Source organism: Equus caballus, chromosome 22, assembly GCF_041296265.1.
Source record: "Equus caballus isolate H_3958 breed thoroughbred chromosome 22, TB-T2T, whole genome shotgun sequence".
In the NCBI taxonomy this organism is placed as follows: Eukaryota; Metazoa; Chordata; class Mammalia; order Perissodactyla; family Equidae; genus Equus; species Equus caballus.
The window spans coordinates 23817037-23839869 of NC_091705.1; the positions used below are offsets into that span (position 1 = coordinate 23817037).

General features: G+C 51.2%; 2 protein-coding genes across 9 annotated transcripts in view; one reads left to right on the plus strand and one right to left on the minus strand.

The window, feature by feature from the left end:
• TTLL9 (tubulin tyrosine ligase like 9) overlaps positions 1–5812 on the plus strand; it is a 54424-nt gene extending 48612 nt beyond the window's left edge. For all 8 annotated transcript variants that reach the window (XM_070247581.1, XM_070247580.1, XM_070247582.1 and 5 more), the window contains 2 exons: positions 1046–1170; positions 5392–5812. In XM_070247581.1, the coding sequence (XP_070103682.1) occupies positions 1046–1170; positions 5392–5468 (202 nt within the window). In that variant the 3' untranslated portion in view covers positions 5469–5812. The remainder of the gene's footprint in view (positions 1–1045; positions 1171–5391) is intronic.
• Positions 5813–7718: 1906 nt separating this feature from the next.
• On the minus strand, positions 7719–13998 carry PDRG1 (p53 and DNA damage regulated 1). The gene is made up of 5 exons (XM_001498347.6): positions 13782–13998; positions 12162–12237; positions 11280–11354; positions 9266–9346; positions 7719–8673 (listed from the first exon to the last, which is right to left on the minus strand). Exons 1-5 carry the CDS (start codon positions 13977–13979, stop codon positions 8591–8593), a joined length of 513 nt encoding a protein of 170 aa, XP_001498397.3. The 5' UTR covers positions 13980–13998; the 3' UTR covers positions 7719–8590.
• Positions 13999–22833: the final 8835 nt, after the last annotated feature.

Below are 22833 nucleotides of genomic sequence, written 5' to 3' on the forward strand. Positions count from 1 at the left end.
TGGTCCGAGGACTCAGCCCTTTCAGAGCAGAGCAGGGCCAACTACAGCTTTCTGAGATCTGGTCCAGCAGGATTTCCTCTGTACTTCCTGACTGTAGGACCCTGGACCGGTCACTCCACCTCTCTAGAGCTGTTTCCTCATCTGTAAAAGGGGAAACATCCTGTCTACCTCTCAGGATTGTTAGATTAATTTACCAAGATAATGTGAAGAGCCTTGCTTGCAGAAAGTGTTCAATAACAGACTATATATTATTATAGCAATGTGTGTGTAATGGAAAAATCCAGGGTCTGACTTCAGGAATGGCTGAATCTAGGTGCTCGGTCGGTGTTAGATGGTCTATCTTCTCTCTCTCTCTCCCTCCTCCTCTTTCCTTCTCTCTCATCTCCTCTGCATTAGCTTTTTCCCAATTACTCCAGCAAAAGTTTGAAGGCTGACTCTCATGGGTCATTGGTGGGGATTGGGTCACAGGCCCATTCCTGAAACAATCCTTATGACTTGATCAACCAGGCTGAGGTTTTGTGCCCACCTCCCAGGGGTGAGGTCAACCCCACCTGAGCCATGTGGGTGAGAGAGGGAGAAGTGGTTCTTGAAGGAAAAACCAAGGTACACTTAGGCTGAAAGAAGGTGAAATGCTGCAGGAGGCAGAAACCTCAGATGGCTACTATATCCACCATCATTTATTCATTCAACAAACATTTGATCCCCTACTGTGTGCTAGGCCTGTGCCACACACCGGGGACACAGTGCAGAACATGTCACATCTAGTCCCTGCCTTCATGGAGTTTATGGTCTGGGGAGGACAACAGCAGACTTTAAACCAGAAAGCACAACTAGGTGCATGTGTGGGTACCTGGGGACAAAACAGGGGACAACCCTTCTGAGGCCTGTGTGGGCACCTGGGAAAGGGGAATGACTGGATGGACAGAAGAAGGAATTCTGACAGGGTGGGCACCACTGGGTGCGGGGGTGGAGCAGGGACCTGGCTCGGGTCTTAGGGCCCCACCAGGTGCACCCTCGTTAACCGTTCGTTTCTCCTGCCGTCCAGGCTCACAGGGAGGGAGAAGCGAGTCGGAGGGTTTGACCTCATGTGGAATGACGGCCCTGTCAGCAGAGAGGAGGGGCCTCCTGACCTGTCGGGGATGGGGAACTTTGTGACCAACACGCACCTTGGTATGTGGGCCAGGTGGGGAGTGGGCACTGAGGATGTGTCATGGGAGGTGCCAGGAAGTCTAGAAGGCAGCTTGGCACAATGGTTAGACTGTTTTAATTTGATCTAAAATTTACCAGCTGTGTGACCTTGGGCAAGGGACTTAACCTCTCTGTTCCTCATCTGTAAAACAGAGATTAAATAGTTTCTATCCTCAATATTTGCCTAGAACACTGCCTGGCACATAGTGAGGGGTACTATTAATCTGCCAGGAGGTGGATTTCAAAGGCTTAGGTGGAAAACAAACAAAAAAACACGCGATATGCTGTTAAGAGAAATTAAAGCCTTCAGGGCTTGACTTTAAACTTGGTTTTTAAAAAGTGAAAAATTTCCCTGATTATCAAAATTGTTCACACTCATTACAGAATATTTGAAAACTAAAGCAGGAAATAAAAAACCATCCAGACGCAACCATCTTTAACAATCTGGCGTATTTGCTTCCAGTTTTTCAAAAATGCATACATTCCTACTTTTTCTTCTAGAAAATTGGCATGGGGCTGGGGTTTAGAGTCCCGCTTTTCCACATCGCGTTTTTCATGTCATTCAACAATATTAATAAAAGCCTCTGTTTTGGAAACACTTTTTGGCCAGGTCCAAACTGAGTACACGGTCTCATTTCCTCTTTAGGCTGCTCTCCTACCAGCATGCAGACGAGGAAATGGCCTGCACATGTTGAAGTACCTTGCTGGAGGGCTCGGTTATAAATGGCGCGCTCCCCTTATAACCTCAGCTCCAATCTGACTTCAAACGGAAAGCTTGACTGCTAGACTCCCCTGCCCCTTAGCGCAGTGAACAACAAAATTACCATATGGCTGTAAGATGTTCCAGCTTGTGGATGTGCCAAAATTTACTAAGCCGATTTCTTATAATCGGGCATTTGGCACAATTCCACTTTTCTACTTTTATAAATAATGCCGTGACGAACATCCTCCTAGATAAAGCTCAGCTGGAATTCTGGCTATTTCTTTAGGACAGGTCCTAGAAGTCGAATTACTGGGTCAAAGGGACAGACTTGTTACAGCCAAATTGTTTTCTAGAAAGATTATATGAATTTGCCAATTGTGAATTAATTTTTTTAAAAAAATTGCCAACTCGACAGGTAAAAAGTACTGACTTGTTTTCTGTGCATTCCATTGATTACTGGTGAGGTTTCAGAGTTTTTAATTTGCGTTTCTTCTTCTGTAAGCTGTCCAGACTCTTTATCTATTTTTCAATGGGTTCCTTACAGTTTTCTAAATTTATAAAGGCCTTGGATACTAATGTGTTAAGGATATTACCCCTGTGTCAGACATTGTAACTATTTTCCTGAGTTTGTCACTTGCTGTTTAAATTTTGTTTGTGGCACCTTTTTTCCTTTTCCTGATGAAAAGAAGTTCTAAATCATTGTTAGGGTTTAGGATGATTTAGGATTGGATTTGGCGGCAAGCAACTAAAAGGACAACAAATAGTTACCCAGACAGGGACTGACTTGTCCTGAGCCACAGGGGGTCTTGGGGTGGGCTGCACAGGACTGACACATGGCTGCACAATGCCCTGAAGGACCAGCTCTTTCCTCTTTCCTCTTTCTGCTTTGCTACACTCAGCAGGTTGTCTTGGTGCTCATGCTTATTGCCTCATGGTTGCAAGATGGCTGCTCCAACTCCAGACACTGTGTCCTCGCCCCAGGCAGGAAGAAGCAGGAAGGCCCAAGGGCCAAGGCCTTTCCTTCAAGCTTTGACTCTTTGTTCCAAAAGGGAAGCCCTCCCAGGGACCTCTGCTCACATCTTATTGGCCACAACTGGGTCATGTGGTCACCCCAGCCGCAAGGAAGCCTATGATGTCAAGCAGTTTGCCTTGAGGAAGGCAAAGGAGAGGGGGTCTGTGAATGGCTTTTCCACAGCAGATCCCTAGCGTCTGCCATGTGGCGTTGTTGGAGGATGACTATATAGCTTTCAAGCTGTGCATACAATCGCCTGGAAATCTTGTTAAAACGCAGACTGTGATTCAGCAGGTCTGGGATGGGGTCTGAGACTCTGCAGTGCTAACCAGCTCCCACGGGATGCTCTGCGGGTTAACTACTGCTCTGTGGCAAACCCTCCCCAACCTAGCGACTTAAAACAACTCTCTCATTCGCTCATGATTCTTCAGGTGTTGCTCATTGGGCTGCAGGCCCCTGGCAGATTACCGTGACATGATAGCCTAGGACAGCCTCTCTCACACGTGTGGTTGACACCGGCTGCCGGCTGGGCCTCTCTTCCCAGGTGGCCACTTGTCCTCCAGCAGTCCAGCCCTGGCTCCTTCCCATGGTTGACTCAGGGTTCCAAGAAGGCAAGAGAAGACACAGCGAAGCCGCATGCGGCCTAGGCTCAGAAGACCCCCAGTGTCATTCTGCCACAATCCATCAGTCGAAGCTAGCCCAGCCCAGATGCACGAGGCCAGGAAACAGACGCCACCTCTTGATGGCAGGAGCAGCAAAGCCACCTTGCAGAGAGGTGTGCATACAGGCATGGGAGGAATTGTTGCAGCCGTCTTTGCTAACAGCCCACCTCAGAGATCAATGCTGCTGGTTTCTGGACCCAATCTGAGTAGCAAAGAGGCAGAACCGTGGGTCTCCAGCTTGGCTGCATGTTGGAATCACACGGGAGCTTTAGAAAATACTGATGCCTGGGGAAGAGAAAGACACAGGTCGGGGGCGGGCCCGGTGGCGCAGCGGTTAAGTTCACATGTTCCGCTTCTCGGCGGCCCAGGGCTCGCTGGTTCGGATCCCGGGTGCGGACATGGCAACGCTTGGCAAAAGCCATGCTGTGGTAGGCATCCACGTGCAAAGTAGAGGAAGATGGGTGTGGATGTTAGCTCAGGGCCAGATTTCCTCAGAAAAAGAGGAGGATTGGCAGTAGTTAGCTCCGGGCTAATCTTCCTCAAAAAAAAAAAAAAAAGATACAGTTGGTCTGGATGTCAGTATTTTTAAAAGCTTGCAGATGACTCTAAAACGTAGACTAGGTTGAGAGCCACTGCTTTATAAGTTTCTAGAATGATCCCCAAGTCTCCAGTCAAGTGTCTGGGTGGATGGTGAATACAACAGGAGCTGGTTGGGGCAGGAAGAGTATTGATGAAATGAATTAGGAATGTGCTGAGGGATCTCCTGGTGAAAAAGATCAACAGATAACTCGGATGAGTCTAGAACTCCGAGAAGAGGTTTGCATTGGCTGTGAAGATTTGGGAGTGATGAAGGAGCCAATTACAGTTAAAGCTAGCATCCCATGAAACTCACTTGGAAAAACCCTGGGGATGAATATGGTGGGCTCTCAGCTCAGTGAAACCGTGATGAGCGGTGCGTGCAGCAGAGGCAAGGACAGGGCTTTGGGGTGCTGAGAAAGATGGCAGACACCTCCAGGTCAGGAGTTGTGGCCATGGAGATTCAGTCATTCGACCATTGTGTCATCAATGTCCCTGGCACAAGAGGCAATGCCCATGGAGTTGCCTCGAGAATCAGATCTGAGAGCTGACAGGAAGTGGGTGACACCGTGAACGTGCTGGGAGGAGAGGTCTCAGCGGGGACTGCCTGGGACACACTTCCATCAAGTAGGGCCAATTGTGGGGAAGAGTCCTCTCTTAATTGATGGCGCCTGGTGCAGGGGGTGGGTAAGGGAAGAAAGCTAACATCTCACCTATGCAGTACCAGGCACTGTGCTGGCTTTGAATGCATTTCCCTGAGCAAAGCCAGGAGGAAAGGCAGTGTGGGGTAGAGGTTAGGAGCTTGGCCTCTGGACCTAGATAGCCTGGGTTCAAATCTCAGTTCCGCTCCTTAGTGTGTGATTTGGAGCAAATCATTTAACCTCTCTGAGCCTCCGTTTTCTCTGTGAGGGCTCAACAGTTAATTCACGTCAGCACCTGAAGCAGTCGCTGGCTTGAGCTAAGTCCCCAGTGAACATTACCTTTTCTGACGACCCCTACATTCACCCCGTAACGCACATGTCCTGGCTCACAGATGAGATGACTGACAGACAGGTAAATGACCCGCTGGAGGGCCACGGGATTCAGGAGTGGAGCCAGGATGCAAACCACAGGCTGTCTGTGGTTGTGTGGCTCCTGCTGCCCCCCTCTTCCCACCAGATAGTGGGGACACAGGCCCCTCCACTCCCCCCTGACCCCTCTACCAAGGACAGGCCATCCCAGAGTGTCCCAACACTTCACTTGCCTTGCAGGCTGCGTCAACGATCGGAAAAAACAGCTGAGGCAGCTGTTCCGCTCCCTTCAAGGCCAGAAGAAAGCTTCCAGCTAATCCTCAGCCACCAGGAGGAGAGCGACCCCGGGAAGTGCCACCCCAGTCCTCTCTCCGCTCCACGTTTCCAGCATGGCAGCACCTCAGAGCATTCGCCTTCCTCCCTCGGCCTGGCAGCAGCTTTGCTGGCTCAGCGGCAGGCTGCTTGCCAATCGTTCCAGGCCCCCTGGATGCACACCCCCCCACCTGCCACCGGCGGGCATCTCTGCACCGGGAGACAGCCAATCCCCGGGACTGCATGGGCTCTAACCTTCACAGACTTGGCAATCAGGCCCAACGAGGCCAAAGGCATCAAGTTCTGCTACCCCAGAGAGAGCACATCTAATAAACGAGCACAGGCCTTACTCGGAGTCACTGGGCACCAGGCCTGGCGTGGGGGCTGCTGTCAGCTGCAGCCAAGTCTTCCTGGCTTTGACCTTTGATGTCTCTCAGGAGGTCAGAGCTGAAAGGGTCTTCAGGAGCACGGTCTGGGGGCGGGGGTAGGGGGCGGACTTAAGCTGTGCTTGCAAAGCAGCACGATTAGACTGTACTTATTAGGGGTCTGGGGAAGGGCTGAGTGAGCCCTAAGTATATCTTCCCCTCCTTGCAAAACCCTGACCTTGCATGTCAAGAGAACTCAGGATCTCTGACCATCTGAAAAGCAGTGGGCCAGAGCATCCCCATTTCTCAGATGGATAAGGTCACGGCCAAGAAGGCAGAGCTGCTTAACGGGGGTTTCTGCAAACATGTACTTATCTAAGTCAGCTGGGTGACGTAGGTGCCCTCTGGGCCTTCCTGTTTGAGGTGGGGAGCTGAGCTTTTTAAACTAGAACGCCTCGGGCTGGCAGGCAAGATGGCTTGGGGAGTTGACTACAGTACCATTTCCACATCCCAACATTCCTGAGTCTCCTCTCAGTTTAAGAGGGGTTGCAACAGAGTGGGCTGGTGCGCTAACTGCTCCATGAGGGACCTACCATTCTCCCTGCTTAGGACAGTTCTTCTGGCTGCAAATAGCAGAATCTGCCTAGGCAAAGGGAGGGTTTTTGGAAGGAAAATACTGGCAAATCTAAGAACTGAACCAGCCAGGCTTGGGAAGGCCAGAAGCCACACCACTCTGGGTCTCCTGCCTCCAGAGTGTGGGGACTTCCCTCCATGTCTGTGACCGAGGCAAGCGCAGCCAGCCCCAGACATGGGGTCCACATTTCTAGGAAAGAGAATCTGATTGGCTCTTCTTCATTGTCCCAGACAGGCAGGGATAATTTTGGACAGATGGAGAAATTGTGAGCCAGGCAGTCATACAGGACTGAATCTATCAAAGTGAGTTCCACAACTCCCTACTATTTTACATTTATATTTTAAAACATGCAATCTAACACGTCCTTCCCTTCCAGTCTTGTGCCCCAACCATGCAATTTCTGTCCTGAGGGAACCACGTAGTGTCTGCACACAAATTATCAGCCTATTAGACACTTGTCCTGCCCCGTTCTCACTTAACCCATCTTGGAGCTTGTTCCAAATCAATGCTCAAAGAGGTTCCCTCTTCTTGATTATAGCTGTATAGTACTCCACTATCTGGAGCTATGGATCCTTTTAACTAGTCTACTGGGGTGGACATTTAGTTTCCAATTCCACTTCCCTACTTCGTAGGGCCATCATGAGCAAAATACACAGTAATGTCTACTTAAAAAATTCATAATGCAAAATCATAGGTCTGGGCCAAATTTTGCTTATGTAAGCTATCTTGTTTGGCTAAAATTCAAGTTCTAAAATTGTTCCGAATTAGCAGTATTTAAAAGGCAGAAGATTCCATTTAAAAATCCAAATGTCTGACTCCTCTTGAAATCTGGCCATGCTAACCTGTGTTCCTATATAACCATCTGTCGGAGCCGAGTGAGCGAGGGAAAGATTCGCCATGAGCTAACATCTGTTGCCAATCTCCCTTTTTTCCTCCCCTCCCCAAAGCCTCAGTACACAGCTGTATATTCTAGGTGTAGTCCTCCTACTTCTGCTGTCAGTTGCCACCACAGCATGGCTACTGACAGAGGAGAGATGTGGTTCTGCACCCAGGAACCAAACCTGGGCCGCCAAAGTAGAGTGTACCAAACTTTAACTGCTAGGCCATCAGGGCTGGCTCTGCTCTCTCCATTTTGGCATTTGTGGTTGTTGCTGCCTGTCTAACCCTGCTACCATTTCGAGGAACCACAGTCCCTTTGTAGGTGGCACCCTAAAGGGAGTGGTGTGCCCTCAATAAAGGACCAAATCAGGTAAACATTAGCAGCTGCTATGCACGCAGTTAGGTAACATTTATTGAGCCCTCAACGAACACAAAAGACAGTTTTGTCCTCAGAGCACATTCGCATTAGGATCTGAGACCCCTGAGGCAGACGGGAACTCTGAGCAGCACTGGCCCCAGCCCTGCCTTCGGTGGTGGACGGGCATCCTGGATGTAAGGATGCCTGTACGAGGCAGCCCTCTCACCCAGCCCTGGGGCAGGACTCTGCAAGGCCTTCCTGCCTGAAGAGCAGCCACTCTGGGCCCCTATGAGGGGCAAGCAGGAAAAAAGGGCCACAATGGAAGGAGTGGGGGAAACAGCGTGTCTGCCCACAGATGGCTATGGTGAACCACAAAGCCCCGAGATCCTGCCCTTCGTTCAGAAACCACCTGTGAGCCCCCTGGAGTTTATTCCAATTCCATTACACACGCTGCTTGAAAACGCCTCTCTGCCTTTCTGAGAGCAACGCTGGAATGATGTGCCCACTCCTCCCCTCCCTTCTTCCCTGCCCGGGGCCCCTTTGAACAGCGGGCCATTATGAGAAGTGCCTGCTGCAGACATTCTCACAGCCCCACAGGCCTGCCCCCACCCACCCACTGGTGGCTGCCAGGGCCTGTCAATGGGTCTTGTGTCCATTCAGCTCCAGTGGTCAGGTGCAGACCCGGGCAGGCTGAGAGTTCCCTCCTGCCGTCACAGAGCAGCCAAGCGCTACAGACAAAGAGGTTTCATACGGGAGCCACAGCCAGATTCCTGATGCCTGTCCCCTTAGGGGAGATCCTATCCCTGCAGGTTTCAAGGCTGGAGAGTCCTCGGTCCTCCAGGAGCCGAGGTGGGATGCTGGACTTAGGTCCCCCGTCTTCTTCCTTGAGTTTCATCCTTTCAAGATGATCTTGAGAGCTTTAAGCTCGTCCTGGTTGAGGGGGTTCAGGTTAAAACCCTTCAGCTCCGGTTTGCCTAGGGGGAGAAGACCATCACCAGCAAGTCAGGACTCCTGCGGGCCAACCTACTGGCCCTGGAGTCAGGCCAAACGCTTGGCCTGAGGCTTGACAGAGATGGGCCTCAAATTCTGCAGCAAACCGGACACCGCCCATGGACACCTGCTCCTGAGTCATCGAGAACCTGCAGTCGTGACCCTGCTGCCCTGAAAGCTCCAGACTTCTGGCAGACCTGGGACCAACCTGCAGTGGTTAGGTTTACCCAGAAATTCAGCTCTGACCTCAACTCCCTGACCGAGGCCTTACTGAGTCCCCTCAGTGGGTGCTATCCTGGTCCCCACCCCATACCCTAGAATATAACGTAAGATACGGCAGGGTGTCCTTGTGCCTGGAAAAGAACTCGTGACAGGAATGACACCCCACAAACCTCCTTGTCCATTCCATCTCTGGACTGCTAGAGACAACCACTCCCCACCACCAGAGCTTTAGTGCCACTCACTTGCAGACAAGGCCACCGCCCACCTGGGAGGGCCTTCCCAACCCTGCCCTTCAGACTCTGAGCCGATGGCTCTCTCCCCTCCTGGTTTGCGGTTCCCGCCCCAGGCCAATACCTTGGGCCTCAAAGAGGCGGTTGACCTTCACTTTAAGTTGTTTCCGGAGTTTCTCTATTTCTTTATCCAGATGATCCTGATCTAGGAAAAACGAGAAGGGCAAACAGAGGGTGAGGTTATCCCATAGACGGACTGACGCAAAGGGAGTCGGGGACGCTGGCCTCTCCCAGCCCCCTTGAAAACAAGGGCTCTAGCACCAGGGAAGCCACAGGGAACTTCAGAGACCAACTGAGGAAGGAACCAAAGGCTGAAGAAGGGATGTGACCTGCCCACGACCACTCAGTGAGCCCAGGGCAGGGTGAGCACCCCAGTCCCCTGCCTCTCAGCTCACTGGCCTGTATGCATTATGCAGAGAACCTGGGGTGGTCAGTGGATGGGGAAGGAAACATCAGGATTTTAGGTCACCCTCCCACAGTGAAATTACAGAAAACTCAAACGTAAGAGCGAAATGAAGAACCCAGACTCAGCCCACCCTAAGATGGTTGGACAATGGGTGGCTGAGGAATTTTACAAACTCAAGTCCGTCAAGGAGAGGAGTTTTTGGAAAAACATGATTGTGCTAACATGCAACCTAAGCAGTTAATGCTAAACTTAGTGCTTAAGCTTAACCTAAACCTACTCAACCGTAGGGAACAGAAAAGGGTATCTTACCATCAACGGACTGTACCCGAAGAAACCACATCTTACCAAGTGGAGGCTGTCCAAGCTTGATGGTGCAACTGACTAGCATCACCCACAACCCCACCTGCTCACGACGGACCTTCTGGCTGTCTGTCTCCCCACAGACTTTCATCCTTTGAAGGAGAAGCCCTGACCAGCCAAGCCTGCCGGTTCAGGCAAGGTCCGAGGTCTCACTGCAAATGAGTAACCCCAAGCTCTCACGAGCTTCTTTAGCCCGTGCCAATCCCTGAGAATCAGCGATGATGATGTCCCGGAACCCCTCCAGGTACGGTGACAAGACCACATCTGTGGGCCAAGAGAGCTGAGGACCAGAAACTGAGCCTAGCGAACGACCCTCTGAAAGCTTAGCCTGAGTGGCCTCCAGTCCACAACACCACTCTCAATTTTATCACCATAATATTAGTGTGTGTTTTTCAACAGGACAAGAAACGTCTCCTCCAAGCTGACTTAGTTTCCTTTGTTGGAATTTTGATTTCAACAGGGATGGAGATACCCTGTCTTCAGGGCCTGAGGCAACCTTGCTGGTCCTCTTGGCCTCTCCATTTCCAAGGGTGGGGAAGAAAAATACCCGTAACCTGCCCTTCTCCCTGCCTGCCTTTTTGCCTGCATAATGCTTCTCCAGAGAGCCCCAGGATCGTGGTTAGGAAGATTTGAGTAACACATATTGAGTGCCTGAGCTGTGGCAGGCCCTAGATGGTCGTTCTTCTCAAACCCCCATTTTCAACCCAGTCTCTCTTGTAGGGGATGTGAAAATAGCAGCTCACCCTGCCAGGCTCCCCTGCAGTTATGGGTGGCTATAGGACTTAGTGTTGGCCAATGAAACGTCAGAAGCCCCTGAGGAGGACGGCCTTATTTCCAAAATAGAAGGCAAGGTCACATATGGAGAAAGCCCTTTGCCTTTCCTTCAGCCTGGCACGTGGACATGAGGCCAGCAATGATGACACAACCACCACGAGAATATGCTAAGGTGACACTGCTAAGCAGCGGTGCCAGTCCTGGACTGCTCACCTCTGGACAACTTTTTACTCTATTTCCTTAAGCTTCCATTTGTTGGGTCTTCTGTTATTTGTGGCCCAACCTGTTCCTCACTGATAAACAAGCATTGTGCTGAGCATGCATACCATTCTATCTCAACTTCACGACAACGGAGCTGCGTAGATGCATCGCCCCTTCAGAGATGAGGAAATAACTCAGCGGCAAAGCAGGGATTAAAACCCTCATCAGTCTGAGCCCTTCAACAGAGCTGCCACTCATCAAGCTGCCTGTTCCGGGTTCAGACCGAGGCCGGTGGGGGAGGCAGCCGTGTCCCTCACCCACGCCCAGGAGGCCTTACCTTTCTCAATCATCTCCTTCGTCTGAGGGTGAGGCATCTTGATAAACATGTTCCCGAAGCAAACCATCACATCTTCTGAAATGGCAAATGGTCATTCCTTCAATATTTTTGAGCACCTGCAGTTTGCCGGGCAGTTTTAGATGCTGAGAAAGAGACAAAGTTCCTGCCCTAATAGAGCTCATGTCGTAATGGAGAACAGGGAATACACAAGCAAAGACATCATCCGTGAGAGCCTGACAAGTCTAAGTACTGTAGAGAAAAACAACGCAGGGCGAGAGGGATGGGCGATGCTGGAGTGGGGGAGGGACTCGTTACTTGCACCAGGTGGTCCGAGAAGGCCTCACTGAGAGGAACTTAGTGTGAGAAGCTTCTCACTTAGGTGACATTTGGGCAGAGACCCGAAGAAAGTGAGGGTGTGAGCCCTGCAGACATGCGGGGACCGAGGGAGCCAGGCAGAGGAAAGATCAGCAACTTGCTTGGAGTGTTAGAAACAGCAAGGAAACAGGGTGGACGGAGAATGAGTGAGGCGGAGCGTGGAGGAGATGACGGGGGAGAGCTCAAGGGGCTCTGGGTTACACCGGGTCTTGCAGGACTCCGGATTTTACTCTGGTTGGATAAGCAACTGGAAGGTTTTAGGCTTTCCAGTGCACTTGAAACAAAACTCAAACTTCTTCCCTGGGCCCCTAAGGCCCTTCATTATGGCCTGGCCTCTGCCCATCTCTCCAGCCTTATCATGTGCCCCTCCCCAGCGCTTACTCTGTCACAGTCACTTGGCCTCATCTAAAGAGCCCCCAGCCCTTCCTCCAACACCTACCCCATATCCAATTCCGTCTTCCACTTTCTCACAATTTTCCATTACGCATTTACGTTGTCTTGACTCACCAGACAGGCTGAGATCCTTCTGCAGGGCTCTCAGGCCCTCTCGGTTCTGATTCCTTTTGGTGTCCAGGTCCACAATCTGAAAAGCACAGAGGCAGGAGGGAACTCAGCTACCTCTTGCCTGGACCTGTCACCTCCTAACAGACCAGGGGCTCTTAAAACCTAACAGAGACAATGAGGCATCATTCCTGGATTACTTGCAACGTCCTGTCTAAAATGGACTGCTGTGTTAGCGTGTACCTTTCCCCATTCAGCTCCCAGGTCCTTAAAGACCACGCTTTGTGCAGGTGTCTTCCTGCCAGAGAAGGTGCCAGGAAACTGTTTGCTGACACATGGATGGTTTTTTGTTATCCACTGGAGCACTAGTTCTCAAGGTTTCGAGCATTTCAGAATCGCCAGAGGCATGGAAACCTCGCCCTGGACAAGCTCCTCCAGCTGATTCTGACCCAGGATCATGAGAAACCCAGAAATATTAGACTGCAGCAGCAGGGTTGCTAAGCAGTGCGTGGTGGTAACACAACAAGAGCTGCTAAGGGAGTGAGGAGGCAGTACAGTCCACCACCTCAGAGCGCTGGCTCCGGAGCCCCGACACCCAGCTTTGAATCCTGCTGCCTGCTATGAGCTGTGTAATTTCACCTTAGTACTAAGTACTGACACACTAAGTACTCGATAAACTCTCACGGCTATTGCTACTATCACCCGGCACACCTCGATGCAGCGTTTAATTGAATGAGCTTCCCCCCAAGTCTTCCCCTGGAGGGAAGTAAATCCTTCCCAGTAAATCCATGAGCAAGCATCCAGTCATTCTAACTGGAAATGAGCAGTCATGGATCATTCCCGACTCCTCCTACGCCCTCACCCCTGTATGTAATCATCATCTAAGTCTAAGTCCATCTCCAAAATATGTTTCTGACCCATTCACTTGTCTCCATCACCACCACCCTGGTCCAAATCTCTCTCTCACCTGGACCATGACAACGGCCGTTCACCAGCCCCCTGGCGCCCCCCTATATTCTGTGCTCCACAGAGCAGCCAGAGGGATCCTTTTAAAACCTAAATCCAATTACATCATCGCCCCCCGCCCCGCTTCCCCCCACCATGAACTCGCTTCAAACACGCCAATTAGAACCAGACCCAAATCCCTACAAGGCCCTCCGTGATCACGGCCCCACCTTCCTCCAACGTCCGCACTCCTGCGCAATCACAAGGCCGCTCAGGCTCTCTTTTCTGTTCCTCTTCTCCCCTCGGGGCCTGGCCCCGGGCGGTGCAGCCCAGGTCAATGAGGGGACCCAGGAAATGCATTCTGAAAAGGGTGTTCGGGTAAACTGCCCAAAAGAACAACGGGTCGGGATCCAGAAGGCACGGTAACGGGCAGAGAAAGGATGGAGAGAGAGGGAATGCCCAGCCGAATATAGGGCGAAGCGCGGCACTGTGCCAAGCGTCTGACCCACAGTCTCTCACAACCGCCCTATGTCTGCCGTCCTGGCCGCGGGCCCACCAACCCGGGTCAACTCGCTGCGAGCGGGGCTGGAGCCAGACCCGACCCCGCGCGCGTCCCTACGGCGCTCGCCGCCAGGCCCCAAGCGCCCACTAGGGCCGCAGCGCCGCGGACGGGCCTCCCACCTGCCGCTTGTCCGCCAGCACCTCCTCGGCGAGCTCCTCCACCTCCACCAGGTACTGCAGCACCCGCTCCGCCTCGGGGGACAGCATGGTGCCCACCAGCTCCGACTCGCCCCAGGGCAACGGAGATGTAGCTCCACTCCTTCTCCGCTTCGGCTCCGCCTGCGCAGGCGCCGCTAGGACAGGCCTTGCGCCGCGCATGCGCAATTAAAGAAGAACGGTGGCGCGCAGGCTCCAACGCAAGCGCGTCAGCCGGACGCAAGAGGCGGGACCTAGCTTGGGGGCGAGGCTGGAGCGCCCCCTGCAGGCCTAGAGAGCTCGGTCCGAAGTGCTGCCGCTTGCGTCTCACTCCCTTCGTCTGTTTCTTGAGCACCTGCCACGTGCCAGGCATTTTTAAGGTGCTGAGAATGGAACAGTGAGCAAAACAAAGTCCCTGTCCTCATGCAACTTCATCCTAGTGGCAAAACCCGACAATTAAGGACAAAACAAATAATTATACACTATGGCAGGCAGCCAGAGAGCTTTGAGAAGTATAAATCATTCTTCCCCTGTTTGAGGAACGCCAAGGAGGCCCATGTGGCAATGTGACTTATATTTAACTTCTGACACCTTCACTTTCCAATTTAGAAAATGGAAGTCAATAAAGATTCCCCTGGGGCCGGCCCGGTGGCGCAGCAAAGTGCGCACGTTCCGCTTCAGCGCCTGGGGTTTGCGGTTCAGATACCGGGTGTGGACATGGCACCGCTTGTCAAGCCATGCTGTGGCGGGCATCCCACATATAAAATAGAGGAAGATGGGCACCGATGTTAGCTCAGGGCCAGTCTTCCTCAGCACAAAGAGGAGGATTGGTGGCAGATGTTAGCGCAGGGCTAATTTTCCTCAAAAAAATAAATAAAGATCCCCCTCATTGTCTCTCCGCAGGATTGGAAGGAGGCAGCAATCATTTTTAATTCAGTTTGACCCGCGTTCATTGAGTCCCTGTGTTGGGCCCAATGCCCAGAGCAGTTGACCTAGACCCAAGGAAAGGTCAGTGAACAATGAAGTTCTGTAAGTTCTGGAAAGCAAATCGGGGTGGGCTATAGGATCCAGGAAGACCTCCAAGAAGAGGCAGGCAGGTGGAAAGTGGCTGCCCTTCACAACCAGAGGGTTCCCTACAGGTCGTCACACCCGCGCCCTTCATTGTACAGCTGGAAAAGCCAAGGCTCAGAGAGTGGTGAGGACAACACTCAAAAAGTCAACAGCAGGCCTGATACTAGAACTCTGACCTGCCGCCTCCCTGAGTCCAGCTTTTTCTTCTCCCCTTGGAACAAAACCCTTCCCACCCCTTGCCTTACATGAATTTCACAACAACTGTTGTGCAGATGTATTATTGCTGCCGCATTTCACAGCTGCAGACCGAGGCCGGGAGAAGGGCACTGCTTTGTCACACAGCAAATCAGGAGTAAACGTGAGTCTAGAAGTGCTCTGTTCTCCAACCACAGTTGTCTCTGGATCCTGAAAATAACTCCCCCCAAACTGTGGCCCCAGCAGTCTCAGGAGCACCTCCTCGGTGCCTGGCCTTTGGCTTCCTTCAGCTGCCAGAGGCCCGGCGAATTATCCCTGCCGCCGCCTGGCGTGGGGAAAGAAGGAAATTCATTAAGGATTCCTCACTGAGGGTGAATTTGTTGCCAAACCCGGGATGTTTTGTGTAAACACCTTCTGGTTCAGAAATGCAGACACAGGCCCTATGAAGGAAGGGGGAACATTTGCCGAAGGAGAAATGGTGCTCATCAGGCATCCTTGGGGCCTGGACCCCAGAACTGGGTCTTCTCCATCATGGGCCCCAAAGAGGGCTGGACCAGGCTGACCCCTGACCTCTGCTAGATGGGCCTGGCTGGGGAAGGATCGAGGTAGGCTCCCAGATTGGCAGCTTCTTGGCTGTGACGGCCCTTAGAGGGCACCCCCGGCCACTAGAAGTGTTGGGGAGGGAGGTCATACCCAAGACTTTGAGACAGTCCGACCTGGAAAGGCTCTTGTTTCAGAACCATATATTTCACAAATGTTTATTCACTACCCTGGCCCTGTTATAAGGATTCCACCATGAGCAAAACCAGACGTGGTCCTTGCCCTCAGAAAGCTTCCAGTCTGGTGGGAGAGACAGTCAATAAACACAGGAACAAGTAAACACATCCTATGTCAGGTGGTGATGAGTGCTTTGGAGAACAACAGAGCAGGCCAAGGTGGAGAGGGAATGACAAAGCGACTATGTGAGAAAAGGTGGTCAGGGAGGGCTTCTCTGAAGAGCTGGCATTTGAGCAGAGATGTGGAGGAGGCGAGGGGGTGAGCCATGTGGATATGTGGGGGAAGAGCATTCCAGGCAGAGGGAACAGCAAATGCAAAGACCCTGAGATGAGCCTTTGTTTGGCAAGTTGGAAAGACAATGAGGCCATGCATAGGTGGAGCAGAATGAGCAAGGGGAAGAAGGTAAGAAGTGAGGTCAGAAAGGGGAAGGAGGCGTTGACATATGGGGTTACAGAAAGGGCTGTAGGTGCCCCGCCCAAATTGGCAAGGCCGTCCCTGGGGGCACCTGCAGACGCTGCTGCACAGGCCTGTGGCTTTCCGCCCTCTCTGGTGCAGGTTGAGTGGGGAATGCTGGTGAGTTACCCACAGGAGTGGCCCTCAACGAGGAAGAGAGAGGAGGTAGAGGCTGCATACCCCAGCTTCTTTGTCCCTCTGTGGTAGACCCAAGACGAGGCTGCTGCAGTCATCCAGGTGAGAGAGGATGGTCGCTGGACCAGGGGTAGCAGTGGGGCTGGTGAGCAGTAGTGGTATTCTCAGGGCCTTTGCACGCACTCCTCCAAGAGCCTGGGTTAATTTTCTCCCACACCTTTGTCCCTGTGTAACTACTACCACTTGTTTGCCTGATGTCACCTCTTTCCAAGGGTCAAGAATCCTCTCGGGGCCCCCACAGTTTCCGGGGCTTCCGCCATCTCTGCACTTACCACACCATCTTTTTTCTCTAATCATCTCCCTCTCTGTTCGTGAGCTCCTCAGGGTGAGGACCTCATCTGCCTCGTTCGCTACAGTGTCTCCAGAACCTAGAATGGTACCTGGCACACAGGAGGTGCTCAGCCAATGTTTATGGAAAGAACGAGTGGACTCAACATGAAGCAGAACTTCCTAAAATCCAACGTATCCAAAAATGAACAGAGCTAACTCAAGGGTAACTAGTTCCCGTCCTAGAAGGTGTACATGACTTGACTGCCATGCAGTCGGGATTTTGTGGAGGGTGCATACTTCTGCAGCCCGGGAGTAGGTGATCCCTAAGTCTTTCCCAGCCAGAATAACTCTACCTGGTCACACTGGGGTATGCCCCCATCTTTAGCCACCCCAAGCCAGGCTGAAAGGGAGGTAGGTGCTGGGGCTTTGGTATCTGGGGACCGGAGCCAACAAGAATGATGCTCCACCCGTTCCCCTTGGGTCTCCTGTTACCATTTCTGTACACCCACCTTGGGTATGCGTTCAGTGACCAGCAGCAGCTTCCCTCCTTGGGGAGGACTGCCCTCAGGCTACTGGAGCTCCTGGGGGGCCTTACTCTCCCGCCAAGCTGTGACCCATCATTTCAGGGACAGGAAAGTCCATCTTCCCTGCCTGGGATGCTAGTGTGTAGGGGGATAACTCTGAGGTATAACTTACACCCCAGAGCTCCCCTGTGGGATCAGGCTGAGCGACCACCCACACGACATCCACAAGCCTTGCTCAATTCCTCTCCCTCGTGGTCCTGCCTCCCTCGCTCATTTATGTTCAAAACCCTGCAATGTTCCCATCTCACTCAGTAAAAGCCAAACTCTTAAGGGAGGCCCACAAGGCCCTACCTGATCTGCCCTACCTCTCTGAGGCATCTCCCACCTCTCTCCCCACCTCCTTGCTGTTCCTCAAACAAGCCAGGCACAGTCCCACCTCAGGGCCTTTGCACCGGCTACTCCCTCTGCCTGCACTTTCCCTTGATGTCTACATGTCTCCCTCCCTTGCCTCCTAGAAATCTGTGCTTTAACTTCACCTTCTCAGTGAGGCCTCCCCTGACCACCTTATTTAAAAATGCAACCCTCGCCCCTCCCAGCACTCCTGATCAACTTCCTCTGCTCTACTTTTCCCTTTTTTTCGTAACATTTGTCACTTTCCAACATGCTATATAATTTACTTATCTTTATTAATTTATTTATAGTTATATTAATTTCCTTTATAGTTATTATATTAATTTCCTTATATTTCCTTATATTTATTAATCTCCCTTTGCTAGAAAGGAAGCCCGGTGAGAGCAGGGATTCTTGTCTCATTTGTTCCTGATGTATCCCAAAAGCCTAGACAGTGCCTGGCCCATAGTAGGTGCTCAATAAGCATTTTTGAATGAATGAGGAGAAGAACCGGAATTCTAACCAAGGCAGATCCTCTCTAAGGCCAGGCTTTTAGCCCCTGTGCTGGGCATGCGGGCGGGAGTGGCAGATCACGCCAGGCCTTGTGGGCCTAGGTAAGGCATTGGATTTTGTTCTCAGATTAGCATGAAGCTACCGGAGGGTGTGGAGCAAGCACAGGCTGTGACTAGGTTTACTTTGTAAAAGCCCCCTCTGGCTGTGGTGATGGGATGGGCTGAAAGGGGGCACGTGTGGTACAGTCCTCCGGGGGAGGGGTGTGTCTTGGAGGTGGGACAGTGATGATGGCAGCTTGAAGAGGTGACAGGGCTGTGGCTGCACTGGGGCGGGGAGCAGTGAGAAGCCAGCTCAATATCCCAATTCTCCAGGCAGCCTGGGTGGCTGCCCCCCTGGCTCTGGCCTCTGAGTTGTCTAGGCCAGGCCTCCCAGCTGCTGACAACATGCCCCTGTCCCACAGATGGACTGTTTGCTCTCCTGGGTGGTCCCCAGCTCCTCCCTCTGCTTCCTCTGCGCCCTCGCGGGCTTGGCAGGTGGAAGGGAGGCCTCCGCGCCCTCTCCTCCCCTGACCCAGAGAATAATCCCTTACATTCATGCAATTCTCCTCCTGCCCTGACTTCATCCTCCCACATGTCCGGGTCACACAGAAATCTGATTCCCATTGGGCAGATGAAGACATTGAGGCCCGGAAAGGGGATGAGACCCTCCCAAGGTCATGCAGCCAGATGGAGACACCAGGTGGGGACCTGTCTCCCAACTCTCCACACCTCGATTTCATCAGGCAACAGATGGTCCCAAGGCTTGACTTGAAAAAGCTTAAGTGACCTCAAAGAGAATACAAGCCCAGAACATTCCAGGCCTCCCTGAGCTGGTCTTTAGTACTACCTTTAATACTAGATCCATTCATTTTAAGTTCCACTAATAGATTCGTCTTATCAAAAAGGAAAACATTACGGAGAAGACTAGAGTTCCTTTTGACACCCCTCCCCCATCTCAGTTCCATCCCAATTGAGGAAAAAAGGGTGTGTCTTTTCAGAACTGTGATATGCACGTAGAGACATAGTTAGGAGCCTGGAGAACGTATGCGGCACAGTCGTGTACATGGCAGGGTGGGAAGGTCAGATGCAGGGTGTCGCACACTCTGAAGCCTGTTTGCTTTGGGCCATCTTTGATTGGTATATCGACATCTCCCTCTTATTTTCTGACAGCTGAAAAATATCCTATAGTGCATAAACACTATGGTTCATTTGTTTCTCTAGTTTTCTAAATTAAATTTTACATTAATTTTTTCATGCACTGAGGTACAAAGGGTTGAATTCGTCCCAGCTCTCCGTTCTTAGCACACGGTCATGAGCTCATCTGGAAGGACCCTCTCTTGTTTATATTATTTTCTCCTTTTCCCTCAGGCCCCCTCAATTCTGACCTACTGACCCCCTCTCTTCTTTGTTTGACGTATGTCCTGAAATATTCGAGCTTTCTTGCAAAATGCATAGTCGTTGTTTTATGTGTTGATGTATTTTTAAAATCCTCATTGAGATGTAACACTCACACAGAATAGTGCACAAGTCATAAGAACGCAGCTTGTGAGCTTTCGAAAACTGAACACATCGTGTAACTAGCCCTCCAATCAAGCAATGGAACATCAACCACCCCCGCCCCCAGGAGATCCCCTCCAAGCCCTGGCGACCACTGCCCAGCAGTACCCGCTACCCTGGATCCCAACACTGCACATAGGTTTCCTTGTTTTTGAACTTTGTACAAATAGCACCACACAATGTGTGCTCTTTTGTGTCTGACTTCTTTCGCTCCACATTTTGTTCATGAGATTTATGTCTACTGCTGTGCGTAGTTGCAGGTCACTTACTCTCCACGCCATAGAGCGTTCCATTGGATGACAACACTGCAATTAAACCATTCGGCCGTTGGTGGACAGGTGGTAGCTTCCAGCTTGGCGGTGTTACAAATAGCGCAGAGATGAGCAGTTGTGTGTGTGTCTTTGGGAACACTCACGTCTGTATGCGTTCCTGTTGTGTGTATACCGAGGAGTGGGATTGCTGGGTGTGTTTAGTTTTAGCAGATACTGATAAACCAGGTATGTATGTTTAATCCACGTGAATATTATTGTGCTGTCAGTCGTGTTCATTTCCTACTCTTTTTGCTCATCTCTGTGTTTCTCAGATCTATCCATGGACTTGTGTACCTCTAGTTTCTTGTTCCTGGGAGCTCCGGAGAACCCAGGGCTGCTTCCCCCGCATTTCACTTGTCCTCTCCCTTGGTTGTGGATGCCTGAGTTTCCTTTTCCCCCCCATCAACACACACAGTGCCACACTGATCACCCTAGTGTGCTGTTGCCCTGTCCTAGGGCACGCACACACTTCCTTTTCCTAAATACTGCCATCCTCCTCTCCAGAATGGCTGTACTCATTTGCACTCTGACCAAGGATGCCCATCCTCTCTACCGTTAGGTCTTATCCACCTTTCTACAGCTGGCCAGTGGGGTGGTTGTTAGTATCGTATTTACTGAAACATTCTCTTGTGAGTGGACATTTAAGTTGTTTTCCTTCAGGAGCGCGTCTCCTTGGCCTTGTCTGTGAGTTTAACTTCTCTGCCTCGTCTTCCTCACTCTTCTTGAACCCTGGTTCCCCAGCACAGCCTGGCCTTCCCACCTCCCTGCCTTTGCTCGGGCTGTGCTCTGCCTGGAATAGCCTTTGCTTTCCTTCTCCGCTTCTTGAGTGCTTACACTCCCCTTAAGGTCCCTCCTCCTAGAAGACGCCTCCTGATCCCCCAGGAGAGTCACTCAGGTCCTCCAGAGGAACTTTGGTCCTCCTTTTCTTCTGGCATCAATCACTTTCTTGTTTTGGGCTTATTTTTGCCATGGTTTCGGCTTTCTCACCGGCCTGGGAGCCCACTGAGGCCAGGGGCTCTGTGGGCTTCCCCTTGGTGCCCAGGACCCTCAGAGGATGCCTCAGGAGAGGTCTGCTGAATAACTTCAGTGAGGCCATGATCTACCCATGCCTTGGAAGGAATTAAGGGTCCAGTCTCTCTCTCTCCCTCTCTTTCTCTCTTTCTCTCTCTCTCTCCTTCTTTACCAACCAGGAAATTTCAGTTGTAGCTCATTCCACTGGAAAGAGGAAAGAACATGGAATCAAGACTTTTTCTGTCTTGAGCAGGGATAAGTGGCTCAACCCAACTGTAAAATGGATGTTGGCATTCACTTATTCACTGAAGGCAATGGTTGTTGATGCCTACACTGCGCCAGCCCCTGGACCCAATGGTAAACAGGACAGGCCCAGTCCTGAGCCTCATGGAGTTTCAGTCACAAGGATAAGACTGACGTTCATGCCTGTACCATTCCTAGTGTGATAAGGCTTAAATGAAAAGCTCAGAGTCCAATGAGATTGTATAAAGGGGAGTCTTAACCTAATTCAGGGAGTGGATGTGGAGGAAACCTTCTTAAGAAAGTGACACTTGACCAGAGATCTAAGGATGAGTAGAAATAAACTAAGCAAACAGAGAAGCTATGGGGAGGTGGAATAGAGAAATTGTTTCAGGTAGGAGAAACAGCAAGTGCAAAGGCACTGTGGTAGGAGGGAGCCTGGAGGAGGGCTAGGAGAAGAGGGGAAAGCGGTAGAAGATGAGGGCTGAATGGGTAGGCAGGAACTAGGTCACAATGGAGGGCCTGGTGGGCCAAGCAAAGTTGGAAAGTGGACTAATTCACTCAGTAAATAATTATTGAATACCTTCCATTAGCTAGGAGCTGTGCTACAGCTGTGAGCAAGACAGACAAGGTCTTTGTTCCCACTGGGCTCGCATTAAGCAGAGGATGAGTGGCTAACCTTCCTAGAGGCCCTACAGTGTGCCGGGAACTGTACTGAGCGCTCTCTACGCACCGGCTCATTGGATCCTTACCACCACCCCGTGAGTAGGGTGCTCATGTTATTGGAGGAAACAGGTTTAGCAAGGTGGAGTGATCTGCCCATCTGTAAGGCGTCTTGAGGACTTATTGCAGTCCATTTTAGAAGGTCTTTTAGGAGCACTTTCACTCAATGCTGGTGTGTGGGGAATAAATTGGTATAGTCCTTACAGAGGGCATCTACCAAATTATAAACACACATGCCATTCTATCAGCAAGTCCATTTATTCTACAGATGTCCAAAATGGTGTGTCCACAAAGTTATTCACTAAAGTATTGTTGTAACAGGCCGGAGACAGCCTAATTGCCCATCATTTAGGGGACTGGTGAGGTAAATTGTGGCACATCCATGCCATGGAATGCTGTGATGCCATGAAAAAGGACAAGGGCCCTCTCTATGCCCTGATGTAGAGCAATCTCCGAAATGCTGTCATGTGAAAAAAAGGCAAAGTACAGAGCTGTATAGAATGAAGCTATCCTTTGTTTCAAAATGGTGGAGTAGAGTAGGGAGATAAGTACATAAGAGAGGGGAGAAAGAGAGAGAGACAGAAGAAACTTGTACCATTGGCTGCCTCTGGGAAGGGGAGTGGGTGGCTAGAGGACAAGGCTGGAGAGACGAATGTGTCCCCTTTGTACCCTTGAATTTTGAACCATATGAAGGTATTAACTATTCAATAAATAAATGCTATTGTGTTCGTTTAAAGGTCTTTCAGATTCTATTAGGAAGAAAGTGATG

Coding starts and splice junctions, on each gene's coding strand:
- PDRG1 (XM_001498347.6), bottom strand. CDS start 13,979: ATGCGCGGCGCAAGGCCTGTCCTAGCGGCGCCTGCGCAGGCGGAGCCG. Junction 11,355..12,161: donor GAAGGATCTCAGCCTGTCTG/GTGAGTCAAGAC, acceptor TTGCCATTTCAG/AAGATGTGATGGTTTGCTTC. Junction 9,347..11,279: donor GAAGGAGATGATTGAGAAAG/GTAAGGCCTCCT, acceptor CGTTTTTCCTAG/ATCAGGATCATCTGGATAAA.